The 19,732-nt window shown below is 44.7% G+C and overlaps 1 protein-coding gene and 3 non-coding genes across 4 annotated transcripts; 3 read left to right on the top strand and 1 right to left on the bottom strand.

Moving 5' to 3' along the window:
* Positions 1-2,021: 2,021 nt before the first annotated feature.
* LOC133341058 (5S ribosomal RNA) lies at positions 2,022-2,140 on the top strand. Its single transcript, XR_009754980.1, has one exon. It is a non-coding gene; the product is annotated as a 5S ribosomal RNA (ribosomal RNA).
* Positions 2,141-3,539: 1,399 nt separating this feature from the next.
* On the bottom strand, positions 3,540-3,659 carry LOC133341015 (5S ribosomal RNA). Its single transcript, XR_009754959.1, has one exon. It is a non-coding gene; the product is annotated as a 5S ribosomal RNA (ribosomal RNA).
* Positions 3,660-4,316: 657 nt separating this feature from the next.
* LOC133341056 (5S ribosomal RNA) lies at positions 4,317-4,435 on the top strand. Its single transcript, XR_009754978.1, has one exon. It is a non-coding gene; the product is annotated as a 5S ribosomal RNA (ribosomal RNA).
* A 1,288-nt stretch (positions 4,436-5,723) lies between these two features.
* Positions 5,724-18,546, top strand: DEK (DEK proto-oncogene). Its single transcript, XM_061549370.1, has 12 exons — positions 5,724-5,922; positions 7,380-7,728; positions 8,633-8,749; positions 9,383-9,492; positions 9,708-9,802; positions 10,402-10,525; positions 10,987-11,265; positions 12,167-12,361; positions 12,679-12,820; positions 14,628-14,800; positions 15,519-15,587; positions 15,812-18,546. The coding sequence occupies exons 2-12, from the start codon at positions 7,452-7,454 to the stop codon at positions 15,821-15,823; spliced, it is 1,593 nt and encodes a 530-aa protein (XP_061405354.1). The 5' UTR covers positions 5,724-5,922; positions 7,380-7,451; the 3' UTR covers positions 15,824-18,546.
* Positions 18,547-19,732: the final 1,186 nt, after the last annotated feature.

Below are 19,732 nucleotides of genomic sequence, written 5' to 3'. Positions count from 1 at the left end.
TGTTAAAGCGAGAATGAGACGAACCTAGACAACGATGCCGAGTTAATCTAAGTCAATCTTGCATACTTACACCACACCTGCATAACTGCATACGATTAATTGCCTTATTCCGATCGATAACCCACCCTCATCACCGAGGCGGGGTCTGGTTATCATAACGACTTGCATTATCATAATTACACCCACTCGCATAATTAATACGATTACCTCTCGAATTGGCATAATTAAAATGTGCATAATTACATAAATTAACATATTTCCGGATAATTACACATTTGGCCAAATTTCATTTAATTATTATTATTTTCACTGAATATTCATAACCCACATATACAACATAATAATTTCACCCACGCACGCATACAACATAACAAATTTTGATAACCAACATATACAACACTGGTGAGAAGCATAGCACCTTGGTTTTGGCAGGATTTAGGACTAGTTTAAGAGCAACTAGCTGATGTTGTAGTTTGTTGAAATCACTCTGGAGCTTAGCAATCACGTCATCCGGAGAGCGGCCAGCAGTAATTAGTACCGTGTCATCTGCAAAAAGATTTACCCTGGAATAATCCAGTTCAGTGCCCAAGTCATTTACATAAAGAGAGAACAAGAGGGGGCCGAGAATGGAACCCTGTGGAACCCCTTTTGTTATCTTAACACTGTTTGACCTCCAACCCTCTGTGAATACAGTTTGGGTGCGAGAAAAGAGGTAATTTTTTAACCATTTTACTGTGTTTTCGGAAAAACCGAGGCAACTTATTTTACTAAGCAGGATGTTGTGGTCTACTGTATCAAAAGCTTTGGACAAGTCAAGAAAAAGACAGGCGCAGTACTGCTTATTATCAAGGCTACTGTAAATGTGATTCAGAGAGTCTAATGCAGCAGATGTGGTGCTGTATTTTTTTCGGAACCCAGATTGTTTTAGATGTAATAGATTGTTGGCGGACAGGAAACTGCTAATTTGGTAGGCCAATAATTTTTCAAAAATTTTCATCAACGGGGACAAAATTTAGATAGGTCGGTAGTTATTTGGATCATCTTTAGGGCCCCCTTTGTGAAGTGGACGAACATAGGAATGTTTCCATTCTAGAGGAACTGATGCTTCTTTGATGGACAGGTTGAAAATATGGGCTATAGGTTTGTATATTAGGTGACCAACAGTTAGTAGAGCAAAGACGGGAATACTATCTGCTCCGGTAGAGGAGGACCCTTTGAGGTAGGACAGTTGTTTCAGAACATTACTTTCGTGGATTGGCTGAAAACTAAATTCGCTTAATGTTTGGACAGGAGTGTAGGAATTTGCATGAGCAGGGGTGACTCCCAATACATTATCAAATAGGGTACCAGCTTCAGAAAAATGAAGGTTAAAATTGTCAACTATTTTTTGGGGATCTGAAAAATATTCCCCATTTCGGTTAAGCTAAACGGGCAGATGATCTGTTTTGGATGGCTTTTCGATACATTTGATTGTTTTCCAGAAAATCCTGGCATTTCCATGAGATTCAAGGAGAGTGGAAGAGAAGTAGTTATTTTTTGCATGCCGTATTTTTTTGACGCATCTATTCCTTAAAATCCTGTATTCTAGCCAGTCATTGACCAAATTACTTTTCTGAGCACATGCCCAAGCCTTGTCCCTAGTTTTCATGAGCTTTGTAATCAAAGGATCAAACCATGGTGGACGGTTGCCTTTAGTTTTAAATTTAACCAACGGAGCATGTTTGTTAAGAATTTGGAGAAACGTGTACCTGAAGGTCTCCCAAGCCGTAGTCAGGTTTGGAATATCACAGACCTTGTCAATATCCGAGTGAAGCACATCATTAGTAAATGCCTGAGTGCTGCTGCTGCTCCAGAGATGAGACCACTTGGCTTTGCACCGAGACGTCTTGAGTTGAACTCCACCGTGAATGCGAGGATGACTGCAGGCGGTGTCTTCACACTATGGGGAAGTTGAACAATTTTATTCCAAGATGAATACCGGTACATTCGAGATGAATTTACTGAATCTTCACTGAGCGCTCGCCTACGACCATATCACCCTGAATACGCCCGATCTCGTCCGATCTCGGAAGCTAAGCAGGGTCGAGCCTGGTTAGTACTTGGATGGGAGACCGCCTGGGAATACCAGGTGTTGTAGGCTTTTAGAAACTTTTTGCGTTTTCGTGTCTCCAGGGGGCGCTATTTACTCCACGTTTCACGCGCACGAAGCCGAACTGGCGTTTCAATGTCTGTAGGGGGCACTGCCTGTTCAGGGTCAAACTCTTGACTCCTTGGGATTCCGAATTGGAATTCATCAGGTTTTTCTTTCCTTAGAGTTCTATGTTGAATTGCATAACCACGATAAACATGACAGTGGCTTGTGGGGAGGCCTTCATCCGGCAGTGGATTGACCAAGAGCTGTTAAACAAATGGAACACGGTCACCCCGAGTTGGCAGTGCTCCCCACAGACTTAAATATGCAAGTTCCACTCTGTGCGTGTCGCTCACGCAGAGCGGAGCTGGCGGGTTCTCGTCTCTAGTGGGCACCGCTACCTCGCCTGGTCATTCCGTGTCGTGCATTGCAGAGTTTTGTGCTCCACTTGGACCCACAGCTAACAGAGGGGGCCTTGCACGTGAACGTCCCACAGTTCACCAGAATTCACTCTGTTAATGAGACACTGATTGTCAAAACCAGCCCAGAGTTTGTTCCTGTGGTCAACCTTTGCTAATGAAACGATTCACACTCAGGTCGCCTGGCTGATGGGATGTGTAAAAAAATACTCTTTATTTTGTGGATTTCGCGCTCAGTGGATTACCGCTGGTGCTGACATGAAAGCATTATCCTACAATGCATTGTGCCAAGGATAATTTCATCATTTTACTTTTAATAAATGAGAATGATTTATTAGTTATTATTTTGATTGATTGAAGGATGTGTGACTCAATCGGAACTAATAGTTCAACTGTTCTTATGGCAATAAAAAAAAACTGGTCATCAAAATTCATAGTTTTTAACATATTATTCAGGTCCCATGGTGTAAATAAGTGCAAGACGCCAACTCTCATTCCCCACCATCCCCTCTTCAGTGGGCAGTGCACAACACCCGCTTGTTGCACCCCACTTCTATGTACAGAGATCCCCGCCCTCACTAACCCCCAGGGACCAGCGTGGACGCGCGGTCAAATAAGCCCCATTACCCACTCGGCATGTGGAGGCTCCTCATCCAGCAGTGGATTGACAGAGGGCTGTGAACGTTCAATGAGGCAGCTCTAAATAAATGTTTTAGCCGTGCGCCAAAAATAAAAGTGACGTCGCAAACCCAAAAACTGACCAGCGTGGCGATATATTGTTAACGAAAACTATAACCGACGTGGTTTGAGCAGACTTTCATCCAGCAGTGGAATGACAAAGGCTGTAAAATGCATCTGTTGTCAGCTACTCGCCGAGGTAGCGGTGCCCCCGAGAGACGAGAACCCGCCAGCCCCGCTGTGCGTGAGCGACACGCGGGGTAGACAGCGCTCCCCCTGCCGACGGAAAGAGGCAAAAGCCGAGAGCAAAAAGCCTACAAACACCTGGTATTCCCAGGCGGTCTCCCATCCAAGTACTAACCAGGCTCGACCCTGCTTAGCTTCCGAGATCGGACGAGATCGGGCGTATTCAGGGTGATATGGTCGTAGGCGAAAGCTGAAAGGAGATTTAGTAAACTTACCTCCAACGTGAACTCTTCCGGCTGATACAGCGAGTAAATGTTACCCACAAAACTCGTGTTCACCACCAGCTGCAGATCGCGACCCCAGAGCTCACTTCTGCCACTGTCAAGACCACAGCCCTTAGGGCGCCGTGGCTCTCAGCGTCACGGTGCAGTGAAGCTGCCGAGCTGAGTTAGAATCCCGGGCACGGCTAACATCGGTGGTGTCGAGTGATATCCGAACGAGGTCAGCCTCTCTCCACCCCCACCACTTCACCACCAACACGCACCGTCCACCAGCGTGGTGAAGTATGCTCAATCAACCCCCAGGACAGACACGGTTTGTGAAGGTCTTCATCCATCAGCGGATTAACAAAGTCTGCACGTTTTGGTTTAAACACACACACACACGTACTGTACGTAAATATGGTGACAACTTTTACTCTGAGATAGCTGCTCAGAACTGAGACGTTGCTCCAGAGCTGAGACCACCACGTGGGTTTGCACCGAGACGTCTTGAGTTGAACTCCACTGTGAATGCGAGGATGATTGCAGGCGGTGTCTTCACACAAGAAGTTAAATCACTTTGTCCAAACTTGGGACACAACTAAGTTAGAGATGAATTTACTAAATCTTCACTGAGCTTTCGCCTACGACCATATCACCCTGAATACGCCCGATCTCGTCCGATCTCGGAAGCTAAGCAGGGTCGAGCCTGGTTAGTACTTGGATGGGAGACCGCCTGGGAATACCAGGTGTTGTAGGCTTTTTGTTTTCGGCTTTTGCCTCTTCCCGTCGGCAATGGGGAGCGCTGTCTACCCCGCGTGTCGCATTCCGTGTCGTGCATTGGAGAGTTTTGTGCTCCACTGGGACCCACAGCTCACAGAGGGGGCCTTGCATATGAACGTCCCGCAGTTCACTCATTCTGTTGGTGAGACACTGATTGTCAAAACCAGCCCAGAGTTTGTTCCTGTGGTCAACCATTGCTAATGAAACGATTCACTCTCAGGTCGCCTGGCTGATGGGATGTGTAAAAAACGACTTTTATTTTGTGGATTTCGCGCTGTTAAGTGGATTGTGGCTTGTGCTGACAAGAAAACATCTTCCCGCAATGCATGTGCCAGCAGAATTTAATCGTTTTACTTTGAATAGAACATTTGTACGATTTAGGAGTTATGCTTTTTTTAGTTAGAGGATTCGTTAGTCAATCAACTATTAGCATGCCAATTCCAAAACGGGTCATCAATAATAATAGTTTTAAACATGGTACACCATGGGAGGTGTAAATAAGTGCAAGTCGCCAACTCTCATTTCCCACACCGTCTCTTCTGCCTCCCTGTGTGCTCTCGAGGAGGAACATTGCCCCAGAACATCGCTAAGTGTACACTTTTTCTTTCAAGGCCACACACATCCAGTGTTATTGAGGAACTTGTAGATTTTTTAAAATTATACACAGTACCCGAGTTGCGGACGGGCCCGACTTACGGAAATCCAAACCTTACAGAAACTCTCCCATAAATCGTTGCAAAATAATAAATTGCGCGGAAATCTTCTTGTTTTTTTCGGTAAAGTCACGTAGGGAAAAAAATGTTTATAAAAATGTTTTTTTATTATTTAATTAAAAATAAAAATTGTATTATTATTTTTTTCCCTTCTATGTGGTTTTACCAAAAGAACCAAGAAGATTAATCCCTGCAGTCACGAAAGCTTTAAATCGAAAAATGCGCGGAAATGTTCGCGTTACTTACGCAAACGCAAGTAGCGCAGCGCGGTGAGGTTGCGGCTTCACTCGGATTAAAGTAATTGTAATTTATCTTGATTTTGGGGAGCGGGGAAATCGTCCAGTTTCCAACATACGGAAAATTCGGGTTACGGATCGTTCTCGGGAACGTATCCCTTGCGTAGACGCGGGGACTGCCTGACGTCAACGATTGGCGGAGCGGCTGCAGACGATGCCACGAAACCCAAGAATCTCAGCGCGTGCCCACCGGATCCACACGTGACCCGAACGGCGCCCTCTCATTGGCCGGCGGTGGCTTTTGGGCCTCGCGCGGGGACTTTTTTTTTGCCTCCATCTTGACGTCGCGCGCGGGAGATGAGCGACACGGAGCTTCGCGTTTAAACAGAAAAAAAAACAATTTTGTTGCTAAAACAATCAAAGAGAAAAAAATTAAACCACGAATATATAAAGAAAAAAAATTACAATACACGAAACTCAACAGAGCGATTCGACGAGCGTAGCGCTGACGGCCCGGTACGTGCAATGATTCGATTAAACCGAGTTTTTTAAAATGTTCCCTTAAAAAAAAAAGAGATTAATACACGTTAGCTCAAGCCATCGATTTATCGATTCAATTAACGCGATTATTCACCCGAGATCTTTCGTCTTATTAATTCGTTCGCTTTGATGATTCGTACGGAGGATGGGAGGGGAGATGCTGTAATGTGCAGTTCGTGGTATTTTGTTTTACGACTGCGTCGCTTGTTATTTGCTGAATGCCAAATGTTGGGGCCTTGTGCGGCTCGTGAGATTAACGCTCGCTCGCTCGCAACTCTTGCAATTTATAACTTAAATAAGCAACGCGATCAAAACCTACGCCGGTTTTAAAGCATCAACAATCTCTCCCGAGTTATTTGCAATCGGTTGATTTCAAGCTCGCGAAACAAAAACACCGCGTTCTTTTGATTCAAGAGTGTGTGGATTTGCTTAGCCGCCCGGTGGTTAAATCATTTGTGGTGAAGTATGGTCAAAGTGAGACTCTCACGACGACCCCGCCACGTGTGTGGTGAGGACCTTCATCCAGCAGTGGAGAGACTCTCCCCCCCCCCCATACGCTCGGGGTCATACTAAACATTTTTTTAAACTCCTAAATTAATTCTAGATTTGAAGCTTTCGTGACTGCAATGATTCATATTCTTAGGTTGTTTCGGTAAAGTCACGTAGGTAAAAACATAAAGTAAAATTAAAATAAAAATCACGACGTTTCGGAGGCAACACAAGCTTCCGTCTTCAGGTGGAACCGTCACAGCCACGACAGCTGTATCAAGTAAATGAGAGATTGCAGGAGCTACCACTCTGTTTATATAATGGTTGGAGAAAATTAATCTTCTTGGTTCTTTCGGTAAAGTCACGTAGAATGGAAATAATAAAATAATAAAAATAAAACATTTTTATTTCCCTTCTACGCGACTTTACCGAAAGAACCAAGAAGATGAATCCCTGCAGTCACGAAAGCTTTAAATCCTAAATGAATTATAATAGATGATGTTTCGGGAACTAATTATAGCAGAAACGTCATCTATTCTATTTTTTATATTTTAAGTGAGTGGTATTGACCAAGGTGTTGAGTTTTAGTTATCTATTAATGCACCACTGCGAACTCAGTATCTCACACTTGTTTTTACTTAATTTTAACGCATTTATAAGGCTACTGTAACCTCACTGGAGCTCTTTGGCGATCAAATGTGAACGACGCAAATTTATTTGTTCATAAGGCCATTGAGTGCACGTCGGCTCAACCAAAACACGTGGACATTCCCGCCCAGAGGTTTTGCTTTCATTTTGTGTAAGAGAAGATATATAGATCGGGTAGATACGTGTTAAGTGAAGTCGAGCAGTCTTTGACACTTGATCCGTGTTCCTTGTTGGACGTTTTCCTTGCCGCATTTCACTCGTATAACTGTGCTGCACCATGTTGCCCTCTGCTGTAGCATCGCCCCTCCCTGCCCCGCGTAGGACGACTGCTAACCACCCTAGTGGCTTGCCATTACCCTCGAGTCGTCATGTCGAAGGACGCCAAAGCGAGCGATGCTGAGGCTGGAGAGAAGGTGGCACCCCCTTCACAGCCGGAGAAGGCAGTGGAGACCGAGGTGAAGGAAGAGAAGCATAAAAAAGATACCGAGGAGGTGAAGACTGATGAAAAGAAGGAGGTGAAACAAGACGAGAAAGAGTCTAAGAAAAAGGTGCAGGCGAAAAAGAAGGGGGAGAAAACGAAGAAGAAAGAGGAAGGGGAGGGGGAATCGGACCAGGGTGAGGAGAGTTCAGAGGAAGAGCTAAAGTGTAAGTATTCCTGTTGATGTGATTATTGTGGAGCATGTGAAAATACTTTTTACATATTATTGCGGCGGAAAACAGAGCAAGTTCATCTTGTCTAAAGACCCAATCAGAGACTGCTCTGCAAAATGCCCCATCAGATACGGTTGATATGATTATTGTGGAGCATGTGAAAATATGATAATTGGTTTTTTACCCTTCTATCTGGCAACAAAACTGACACCTTTTTTACAAGGAGTCATGTTTGCATAGACCACAATACCTGCAGTCATAATGCAAGCAAAAAACATAACTCTGATAATGTATGCACTGTCCTTGAAGTTGATTGGTCCACACCCGAGACAGCTTTCCTTAGAGCCTAGTCTCACATGGGTTGAACCAGATGACGCCAAATGGCAAGCTGTCTCGGGTGTGGACCAATCAACTTCAAGGACAGTGCATACATTATCAGAGTTATGTTTTTTGTTTGCATTATGACTGCAGGTATTGTGGTCTATGCAAACATGACTCCTTGTAAAAAAGGTGTCAGTTTTGTTGCCATATAGAAGGGTAAAAAACCAATTATATTTTTTACTGGCAAATGAGGTTCCGATGGTGCACGTGAAAATACTTTTTACATATTGCGGCTGAAAACAGAGCAAGTTCATCTTGTCTAAAGACCCAATCAGAGACTGCTTTGCAAAATGCCCCATCAGATACCGTTGATATGATTATTGTGGAGCATGTGAAAATACTTTTTACATATTATTGTGGCTGAAAACAGAGCAAGTTCATCTTGTCTAAAGACCCAATAATCAGTCTCTTGTTTTAGAGACCCAATCAAAATAATGGTGACCATCTGCGTGCGTCGTGATCACATCGATGACGATCGCGTTGGTTCTCAACTTTGCCGCGGGCCCCTTGTTCTCAGTGGGGCTACTGGAGCGGGACCCTGTGGTGAAGGAGGGGAAGCGAGAGAAGAAAAAGGTGGAGCGCCTCAGCTTCCAGGCGCCCAAGTCCAAGGCTGAAACGCACAAGATAGAGGAGGGTGAGCCCTTGCCGTTGCACTACCCTCGTATTTCACCGTGCTCTTGAAATTCGATTGGTTCAGTTTTTCTGCATTCAATATTTGTACCGTGAATGTTTGTTGCTCGGTATTTCATACCTGTCAACCCTTTATCAGTGCTTACCTTATTACAGACCAATTCAGACCTTATTGGTCACCCCGTGCCCTTATACATTTCCACGTTCGTCCTACAAAGTCCCATCACAAGGGAGAAACATCAACAAAAAAATATTGCCCGTATTGAAACGGCTGTACGCCGTATGGACCTGAAAACTCTTATTTCCCTGTACAGGAATATGGGTAAACCGTATCGGTTGACAGGTATGGTATTTTCACTCAGGTCTCACCTGCTTCTGCGCAAGTAAAGTGTATTGATTGAGTTTTATTTAGCCACGTATGTTGTCTAATCATCCTGTACAGGCTTATGCATGCATGATAAACTAAAACCTTTATCGTCAAAACGCTAGGTACAGTGCTGGCCACACCACCACTTGGTGTACCGTCCCAGCCTTCAATAGGTTGCTTGTTAACAGCACTTGTCCCAACCACCTATATTGGCTACATGGTAGATCTTTGATCATGTGGCAATTGCATGTTCCATGTGTGCTCATGCAGGCACAGGAGAGCGGCTGGGTGAAATCGAGAGGGTCAACTTTTTCATGAATAAAATGAAGGCTGATATTCTGAAGCCACTGCACAAGGTTATCTACAACCGTCCAGGCAATGTAAGCACTGTCTCCTTACCATGAGCTATCCTGTGGTAAGGAACACTCTTTACTATGATATATCCCATGGTAATGAATACCCTGTTTACCCAGGAAAGCTGTACTGAGTCTCATTACTTTTTTCAGGAGGGTCCTCGCCAAGATCCTTCGAACAAGAAGCAAGGGTAATGAATAAACTCCTAATTTTAATCGTACCCTGTGACTTTTTATTACAGCTTACAGAAGTCAAGAAGAACATCCGTCAGTTTAATGGCTTCTCCTTCTCCAAGGACAGCGATATATACAAGCGCAAGGAGGACTCAATCAAGAAGTATGTTAAGGGGATTTTACATTTTGTGTGTAGGCTGGTGGTATATGTGTGTCGTACATCTGTGTTTGTAATACGTGTGTGTTGCACTTGCAGTGGTGATTGCTACCTATCTTGCGCTTGTTTGTGGAGTGGGCATTACGTGGAACTTGGTCTGAACAATTTTATGCTAACACTGGCACTGCCTGCACATTTGCGCCAGGTGCATGGCCGGCCAAAGGGGTGGGTGGGGGGGGGAACACATGACATCAGCACGATGCATGAACCCGGCTCAATGCTGTAGGATGCGGGTGATGTCACCACACACACGTGTGTGGTGACATCACCACCATGCACTTTCCCACCCACGCACCAGCCAGCCAGCAAAACTTATTTTATATACAGTATGTTGTGGCATTCTTTCACGTGGACAATATATATTTAAGGCTGAGTTAACTTCGGGACGCCCCATCACCAGTTGAGATGTCACTTGACACATATGCTAACAGTGGATGGGAATTGATGCTGACTAACTGCAATTGTTCAAGTAATATTTATGGCGATATGGGTATGTTTGGGGTTTTTTTTGTACGTGTTTAATTGGTATCGCTGCACCACTGCAGGTACCACAAGGACGTGCTGAAGGCTAGCTTCTGTGATGTGCTGGACTTAGAGAAGGGAGGAAACAAGGATGAGGTCGTCGCGCGCATAATGGAATTCCTGCTGCAGCCCAAGTCTTCTGGCAAGGTGCACGTTGTACACACATTTGCACGCCTGTGGAGTATATGGGTATTGACTCACGTTTTCACATGAGCCATGAAAAGGTACACATGCCAACAATGCCACCTAATTACCACTAAATGGCAGCAATGGCAACATAGTGCTCACCGTCTAAATTCCTAGGAGCAATTTTGCTGACCCGAATTCTGATGTTGAATTCAAGCCAAGTGGAAATATAAATAGCTTTGAAAAGACTTGCATGATAACTAGAGTAACCTGGACATCGTCAAAGAAGCGAGGTTTGTTGTTTGAATAAAGTGGAGCTATTTCCTAAATAATACAATTAGACAACTGAAATTCCACAATCGTCAGCGTATAAACTCCATGCAGAATACTAAATTCTGCAAACTAACCTCTTAGGTGTTTTTTTTAAACAACACAATGACTCTGATGTAACATCTCTGCCCTCTGGTTATGTGGTCCGTCAGTCTCTGCCAAAGTCGAGCCACAAGCGGAAGAGCTCTGGACGGGGCTCAAGAGCTTCGCACTCGAAAAAAACTCCCGGGTCAGCTGGCGGCAAAAAGAAACGCAAGGTGGTAAAGAAAGATGATGAAGAGGTACCCTCAGATTCCAACTCGAGCAATGATGAGGAAGAGGAGGAGGACGAAGAGGAGGAAGAAGAGAAGGAAGAAGGGGATGCAGAGTCGAGTAAAGATGAGGAGGAGGAGGATGAGGCTGGAGAGGGGGATGGGGACGATGAAGATGAGGTAAGGGGGAAAAAGACCTTACACCCAGGGCCTCTGACAGAAGTGTTTGTTGAATATTAATTAAATGTTCTTTGGGTCTTTCGGTAAAGCCACGTGGATAGAAAAATAATAAAAATATCACGACGTTTCGATTGCAACACAAGCAATCGTCATCAGGTGAAATAAACTCCTTGAATTTTTTTTTTTAAACAACGGTTTTATTCACAACTTTGTTGAACTCGCCCTCGCGAAGTACGTCAATGATGCAGCGCCTGCTCCCACATCAACGCTTACCTGAAATAATTGGTTAATTTATAAATTAATCTTCAATGTACAACTTTTTGTGTGTGTGGAGTGATGGTGCCCATAACTCGTTCACACGGAGCAGGCGCGCCTGAGACACGCGGCGCCTGCTTTTTGTGCGAGGCCATTGGACAGTTTAGGGACCGCGGCGTTTTTGACCTACACAAAAATATATAATTAATAAGGCGTCCATACTAAAATTGTAATTGCTTGAAAGGAGCCAATTAATTGACGAATTGATGCCGATTTTGATACAGGCATTATCACCGGATCTGAGTACGTGTGCAAATTTTCAATTGATTGGACAACAGGAAGTAGACAAAATTTTGATTACAAGATTTGACCACAACAAACAGGAGTCAAGTTAAATAAAACCGTTGAAAAAATATATATCTACGTGGCTTTACCGAAAGCCCCAAAGAATATGAATTCCTGCAGTCACGAAAGCTCTAAGTCAAGATTTACTAATTAAAAATTGTGTTTATTATTTGGATGTGTTGATGTTAATGTGACTGCCCCGTACACCGTATAAAGGTTTTTTTGTATGCCGACAGTATGTAATTTGACCACAATCTAGTTGCGGTTGATTTTTCACTTTGGTATTTTTCCCCTTTCACAGCCGGCCCCAGGCTCAAGCCGTAAGAAGGGGGGCGGCCGGGCTACCGGTGGAGCCAAGAAGGCTCAGGGTGGAAACAAGAAGGCTCGGGGAGGGGCTCGCAGAGTCATCTCCAGTGACAGTTCAAGTGACGGCGAGGCCGATGAAGAGGCCAAAGAGGAAGAGGAGGGAGAGGACACGTCCAGCCCAACCTTAAAGGTGGCACCCGTGGGGTTGCGACAGAGCTGTGTAAACAGGGACTTGAATCTTTTAAAAGTGCGTGTGTAAGATTGTTATAATTCATGCTAAATGCGAGCTGTGGGACCAACACACTCCACATCAAAAAGTTACGCGAATGGATTATTCATCGCATGACATGAAACCAAGAGCACAATTAGGATAAAGTTGAGGGGAAAAGGTAAATGGTAAGAAAACATCCCAGTGCAGGACCTTCCTGCAAAAGTTTGAGCCCAAATAAGGCCTTCCTGGTTAAACAAAAGGGCATTCGTTATTTTGTAATATTTGTTTCTCCACAGGAAAAGGAGTCCTCAAAAGGGAAGAGTCCGAAACAGAAGTCGCAGACGAAACGGAAGAGGGCCGACCTGAAAGCGTACGTGAAGAAGGCAGACAGCAGCACCAATAAGAAAGCTGCAGCACCCCAGCCTAAGAAGAAGCCAGGTATGCCTTGTACTGCATGTCTCCTGCGCATTTGACTTGTTTATCACATATTTCCAGTCTATTTTTAAATCCTTTATATTAAGTTCACTTGCTTGCGCGCTTACAACCGTGCAAATCTTTCGGTCGTTTTTTAACCCACTTCCCGTGATCCAATCGAGCTGACATTTTCCACACAGACTCGTTGTGTGTGACAATTAATTTTCGTGAAAAATTTTTTCCTAAATTTTACACTTTTTAGGAATTTTTTAAAAATATTTAATTACCAATTGTTTAATGGTGGCAGGCAATCATCTGACCCATAGGTGGCAGCCATCTCAAGCCAGAGGACGAGAGGACTCTAGCCGCCACGCATATAAAGGATTTATAGTGAAAAACTTTGTTTTTACGGGTTACCTTTACGCTACCTTTTACCTTACCGCAATACAATCACTCTACCTTTACCTTTTATCCTTTAGCAAGGTAAGGTAAAAGTTAAAAAGCAACGAGTCTACCCTTACCCTACCTTCTACCCTTACCCCATACAAATGACCCGATTACAGGGTAATTACCGGGGTACTACACGTGAAAAAGGTTTATAAATGCGAGGTAGAGCGCTTTATTCGTATCGAATACTCTCTAATCGGGCGTTGAGGCTGTCGACGACACCGTCCTCCATAACCTCATCCCAGTCGTCTTGGTCGATGACGATCTCATCAACAACCTGATCAAGTTAGTCATTGGCGTCGTCCTTGGACGAACGACGGGCAATAAGATATTTTGCCGCTCCGGCCCGGTTAGACGGGACCTTCAGGCAGCCGGCTACAACCTACGATCACAAGCACATGGACTGGATGAATGAGCGTCGACGACAGCGACTGGCAAACGCATGTGAACTCCCGCCTGGCTCCGCTATTCGCGCGTTCGCAGAGAGTTGACGTCGCCGGTGCTCCCAAGTAGTCGCAGGCCATCTTGTAGTGGGCGTGGAGCAGATCTTTGCAGGGAGACCACCACTGCATTACGTCAATGAAGGCGCTGGCGGTCGTGACGCCCATGCTCAGAAAACGATTGACTTCATCTTCGATGGAGCTGCCGACGTTGCTGAATAGGGTGCTGAACAGCGACCCCTTCTCCATGTGGGCAGCGACTGCCGTCGGTGGGAACGCGAGCACGTCCAAGTAGCGATGCTGCAGGACAGAGCTGGATCGTGGCCTTCAGTGTAGCTAGCTCGTCTTGGTCTGTCGTTTTCGGCAGCTGTGGATTCAAGTAGGATGCCACAATGGCAGGGTTCCTGAACCAGGAAGTCACGGTACCAGCACCAGCTCAGCCTTCATCTCGGGTCGACGGGCCCTCGTATCCCTGCGTCATGTGTGGACCAAGGTCTTGAACTTGTCGCTGCCGGCGGCTCGCAAAGAGATTGCACCTTGGATAACAAAATCAACCAGCCGCAGTTCTGAAACTTTACCAGGAGGCAATCCGGGATTGCTGGGTGGCTCAGCATTTGCTGTATTAGGCGGCTTTCCACCCCGACTGTGTTCGTGTGGGAGAAAACCACTTGCGGCAGTCTTGGTGACATCTCACATCATCGGCCACATCACTGACCATGGCTTGTGGTGGGTTTTTCTCACCTTAGGGAAGCAAAATGTGTGGGCAGCAACCATTTTTAAGGGGCCCGAGTATTCAGTAATAAATGTCGAAAATGGTAAATTCAGCGACAACTCGTTCAAGGACTAATTTAGACACTAAATCTGAATTTTAATTTGTATAAAACTATCAAAGAAGATTTTATACATGTCTTGTCTGCTTAATCCATCCCCATACACATGCACAGCGAGTGGCGCTGGTGATGGTGCCAACTCAGACTGGTCCGACAGCTCGGACGACGAGCCCCTGATCAAAAAGACAAAAAGGCCGCCGTCCGACGACGATCTGCGTCAAGCCGTGCGCCTCCTCCTCGACGGAGCCGACTTGGAAAGCGTCACCATGAAGCATGTGTGCAAAGAGGTGTGTGGGGCAGACCGGGGCATGGGCTGCAAGGGAAGGGTGAGGGGGGAGTTGGTGATGATGGCTAGAAGGATTTGATATCGGGAGGGCATGGGGGAGGATTGGGCGTTAGAGGATGTTGAATGTGATGGCACTGGTGGTAGGTGGACGAGAAGCTGTGAGTGGGGAAAAAAAGTTTGGGAGGAAGTGGGTGGTGAAGGAAAAGGAAGATAGTGCACTTAAAAGGAAGGCGCACTGGGTTATGGCTCACCGTGACATGAAAAGATGCAGATTATAGTATGATGACAGAGAGATAAACAAGAAATATAGATGAGACAGCTGTAGACAGAAGATAGAGGTTATTGAGGTTATAGCAAGATAACAGATGAGAGACGTGGAGATGAGACGTCATAACATATCTCCATGTGACGTAAAGTCACGTGGCCCACGGGAAGTCATAGTTGAAGAACTCTGGTATTGGTTAAGGAAGCGTGGGAGGCATTGGCCATTCTAGCTGAAGGGAAATTGACATTTGGGGTGTAAAGATGCATTGATTCATCAATTAAACTCGATTTTCACGGCAATGGTTAAAGGAAGATTTTGAGGATACTGTGCTCTAGTGTTGGATATATGGATACACCGGGTACGGAGGACTGCTAGTGTTGTAGAGGGGAGTACGAGAGTTGTGCCTTGTGTTCTTGTGTCACATGGGGATGTGATGGTGGTGTCGTACTGCCAGGTGTATGCGAAATTTCCTGACTTTGACCTCACGGAGAGGAAGGACCTCATTAAACAGGCGGTGAAGGAGGTAAGAGATGCAAACACGGAACCCATTTTCAGACTGGTGTGATATGCATCTGTATGTGTGGTGTGTGGGAAGTTAAGCTCGGTGGCATAGTTGTAATGCACACTACTGTACAACTTTTGACAATGTTTTGACAAAGTGCTTCCTTAACACCTGTCCCTAAAATCTTGGCCTAAAAGTGTGCCCTGTTTGTGTGTGTGTACGCGCATGCGTTGCTATGCTCACAGCTCATTTCGTGAAGATCAGCAGCGCACTCCTCCCCCAACGGGTATGGCGTTTCTATACCTCGGCATTCCTGAGCCCCGGCCGGCATTCCTGAACGTGGCTCTCGCATCCTTCCCCACAGCCCTCAGCGGGCTGTTTTCACAACAGTCCTCGGTATTGATTTACTGTCAATAATCAATGAGATCTGGGGAGAATAACACGCCAATGAAAACGGGCATACAAAAACATGAGGTCTAGTTGTAAGTGGTGTTAGGGATACATAAAGGCCAATCTTAAGGAACTTTAGGATTACTTCCTATCCAATCCAATGTCACAGATGTATAGTGATTAATTGTGGGGCAAAGTTTGACGTCATATTTGATCATCGGACAAGCCCAGTGTCCATAAAGCCCTACTCGGAGCAAGTATGGGTTCATTTACTTTTGGGTTATGAGACAAAAATCGGGTATAATGTGTGTTTTTTAAGATTATCACAGTGTGGTATAAAACATTTTTCGTGAAAAATTTGCATAAATTGATGTTGATTTTGTTTATCGTTTAATGGAAGGGAAGCCTGAATGGTGTTTTGTATAATCTTGGTTGTTTCTACACAAATAGGGATTTAAACATCTCACGCATGGGTGATTTTTAAATAAAGTCATAGATATTATTTTTTAAGTAGTGATTCTTCCAGTTAAGTCTGAGCAGGGGGTTGGGAGGGCTGGTGGAACCTTATTTGTTACCAGTGAGACCTTTTTTTTAATGTTTATAAAAATATGATTACCATCAGAATTAACAGGCGTCATGACAGCAGCCAATGGAGCTCCAATCCCATGTGGAATTTTCTCATCTGACCTTTATTTTGTTACAGAGCACGTTCTTCATGTGAAACACATGCATTACCTTTATTGAATACGTTTCACATGACGAGAGCGCCTTTTAGACATCCATACTTCAGAAATGTCATTGTATCTGGACAGTTTGTTTGAAAACCCATCGTCTCGCTCCAATTTGCCTGGTGGCTCAAGACATCAGACCACTAAGCTGGGAATCTTAAGATTGCTGGGTTCAAATCTGGGAAGCCTTTAAGTATTTTTTTTTCATGTAAGTTGTGCCAAACAGCAGGGCCATTAAACTAAATTCATGTTGTGGCCACGATAAAAGTTCGGCATACACAGGAGAATGCCTTTAACTATCTAGACCTGTGTTCAACCAGTCGTGAATTATTACGACATGCTCACACAGACTTTCAGCCCATGGAATGGAAATATGGTTGGCAAAGATTGTTTGACTCCAGTTTATCAATTTGAGCTATTGAAAAATATTGCTTGGTTCCATGTAGCGTCATTCATCCAAATTGCGTCTCACAGTTCCTAGAGAGCCAAAGACAAGCCAGAAAGCAGCCAGGTGGTGAGCCAGCACAAACAATTACCCCCAAGCCCTACAATCTTAAAATGTTTTCAGCCCATTAATGAGTGTATCTACATGCGGGAAGAAACTGTAGCAGCTGGAGAAAACCCATGTGCGAGGGAGCAACTGTCCCATACAGATGGAACATGATATCAGTCTGCATTGTGTGCTTGTCTTCTCCTGGCAAGCCAGAGTATGGCTCCTCCTCTACTTCCCACGGGAAGAGAGATTCACAAATGGAAATTGTATATTACAATGCAATTTCACTTATTTTGAAATGTCTATTTCCCGAAGATTACAAGTAATTATAACCCTTTACCAATCCACTGCTGCATAAAGGCTTTCCCACACTCTGTCACAGGGGATGTTTGAACGTAATTCACCGTTGTGCTCCGTGTACATTGGTGAAGAGGGGGAGGGAGAGTTTCCAGGGCCAACGAAAATATCACTCGCCACTAATATTTAGCCGTGGCTGGGATTTCAACTTGGGTCTCTCGGTTTACGGGACTCGTGCACCACCAATCCACCTTGAAGATATATAGGACGAAAATAAAGGCGTTTTCTTTCATGGATGCCTCGCAGTATTTAAACATGCTTGGATTTGTTGCAGAGACTCTGCAGACTCACTTGCAGCCGATGTTAAAAGCTCAACTTGACACAAACTGCTAACGCTAATTGACTCCCGTTTCCATTTTGAGGTGAGAGCTCTTGAGCTATGCTAAGTTAATCCACTGCAGGGGAAGCTTATCAGTATGACCTCAGGGTGTCTCGCTTTAGCCGTCTACCCGCTCTAACTTTTCGCTGGAGGGATGCATGCCGGCATGAGCCAACTCAAGTATTTAGCCTGGGTTAGTGGTCACACGGTCAGGTTGATATAATTGAATCTGTGACAAGCGTCCCCATGATTATCTTGCTGATAACCAGAGCTCAATAAGGTTTGTCTTTGTGAATGTAGGCTGTTATAAATCGTATACATGTTTCAATAGTGTCACATAAAGCACACGAGGTTTTGTCCCACAAAAGTTTGAAATTCAACTCTTAGAATTGATTGCAAATAAGGGTGTCCCAAAAGCAAATTCTGTCACGTCTGTGGGTTATATTTTGTAATTTTTTTTACTCCGTTTTAACAGATTAGCGTGTGTTTAGGCGCTATCGATGTTTCCACCTACTTTTTTTATGATGGGAGATATGAAAAGTGGGTGTGGTTTTGAGCCTGTGAAGGAAGGCGAGTCTGGAGGCTGTGGTGCAAGTTCTCACTTCCGCCTGCCCTATTGGTGGTAATGTTGATGTATTTGCGCATGTTTTTATCTATTTTGTGTCCGTTTTCAATAAAATTTCTGAACTTAAATATTTGTGCTCCGCATTTCTTTCAGAGAGATCATCAAGTACATACATCGTATTGATTTACACAAGCGTGCTGTTTGAATAATTAATACTTGTGGAACAAATGCCCCCCTACATCTCAAGGCCCTCCCCTGCAACGAGCTCTAACGTGATTATACTGGTAGGAACCTCCTGGTTACACCAGCCCACAGGGGATTATTGTGTCCGTCGTGCAGGGAGGAGCTGGATGGGGAGGGAGGAGCTGGGTGGCGAGGGGAGGGTGGGACTGGGTGAGGAGGGGCTGGTCACCATGTGGTGCCCTTATAAAACTCAACGTTTAACCTACTCACGCCGGCTTGTGCCCGTCCTCACAGTCGGGCATATTTGCGGAATACACCACGCCGCCGTTGACCCTGGCCATTGACCGAGCAACCCAACGTTCCTACCAGCTCCCTCCGCAGGAATGTGTTATATAACGTTCATGTATAGTATATCAGACATTTAAAGGAACGGGTATACAAAACCAATATTCATATACTGGTCTGAATGCTGGACTTGGGAAAAACCATGGAGCAGATGTGCACCATTGACAGGATGGGAGATGTATTTCAGGTATACAAGGCTGGATTGAGTAAAAATTCAAGGAAGAAGGGTTTGTGGTACCCGTCTCACACAAGCTGAATGGTACAGTCGTTTATTCAAATGAAATGGGAAGATAGGTGGTGAATAGGAAATCACCAGGGTAGAGACCAAGGAATCGGCCTAAAATGAATGTAAAACTTCTGTCCCACCATACGTAGCCAACCGTGTTCGTCGGAGGTGCAGGAAGAGGCGGTTTCATGTGATGGAGGACTGCTGTCGACATGGTGATCATGGCCAGAACAGAAATTGGTGAAAAAATTAACCCGTAAAAACTAAGTTTTTCACTATAAATCCTTTATATGCGTGGCATCGGTTTTATTTTATTATTCATTTCTGTTTTTCTTGAGTAAGAGTTTCATTTTTATCACATTGGTATTTTAAATTAAATATGAAAAAAAAAATCCTAAAAAGTGGAAAATTTTGGATACATTTTTACACGAACATTAATTGTCACGCACAACGAGTCTGTGTGCAAAATGTCAGCTCGATTGGATCACGGGAAGTGGGTTCAAAAACAACCGAAAGGTTTGCACGGTCGTAAGCAAGCACGCAAGCAAGCGAACTTAATA

Source organism: Lethenteron reissneri, chromosome 10, assembly GCF_015708825.2.
Source record: "Lethenteron reissneri isolate LAM-NWPU_2019-01 chromosome 10, ASM1570882v1, whole genome shotgun sequence".
Taxonomy (NCBI): Eukaryota; Metazoa; Chordata; class Hyperoartia; order Petromyzontiformes; family Petromyzontidae; genus Lethenteron; species Lethenteron reissneri.
The sequence above is the reverse complement of the archived record's forward strand: the minus strand, read 5'-3'. Positions and strand labels throughout refer to the sequence as shown.

Bases quoted from the DNA above. Each gene is read 5' to 3' on its own strand.
- DEK (XM_061549370.1), top strand. From the start codon at position 7,452: ATGTCGAAGGACGCCAAAGCGAGCGATGCTGAGGCTGGAGAGAAGGTG. The intron at 9,803-10,401 runs GTATGTTAAGGG...GCACCACTGCAG, and splicing joins AAGGAGGACTCAATCAAGAA to GTACCACAAGGACGTGCTGA. The intron at 14,801-15,518 runs GTGTGTGGGGCA...TCGTACTGCCAG, and splicing joins TGAAGCATGTGTGCAAAGAG to GTGTATGCGAAATTTCCTGA.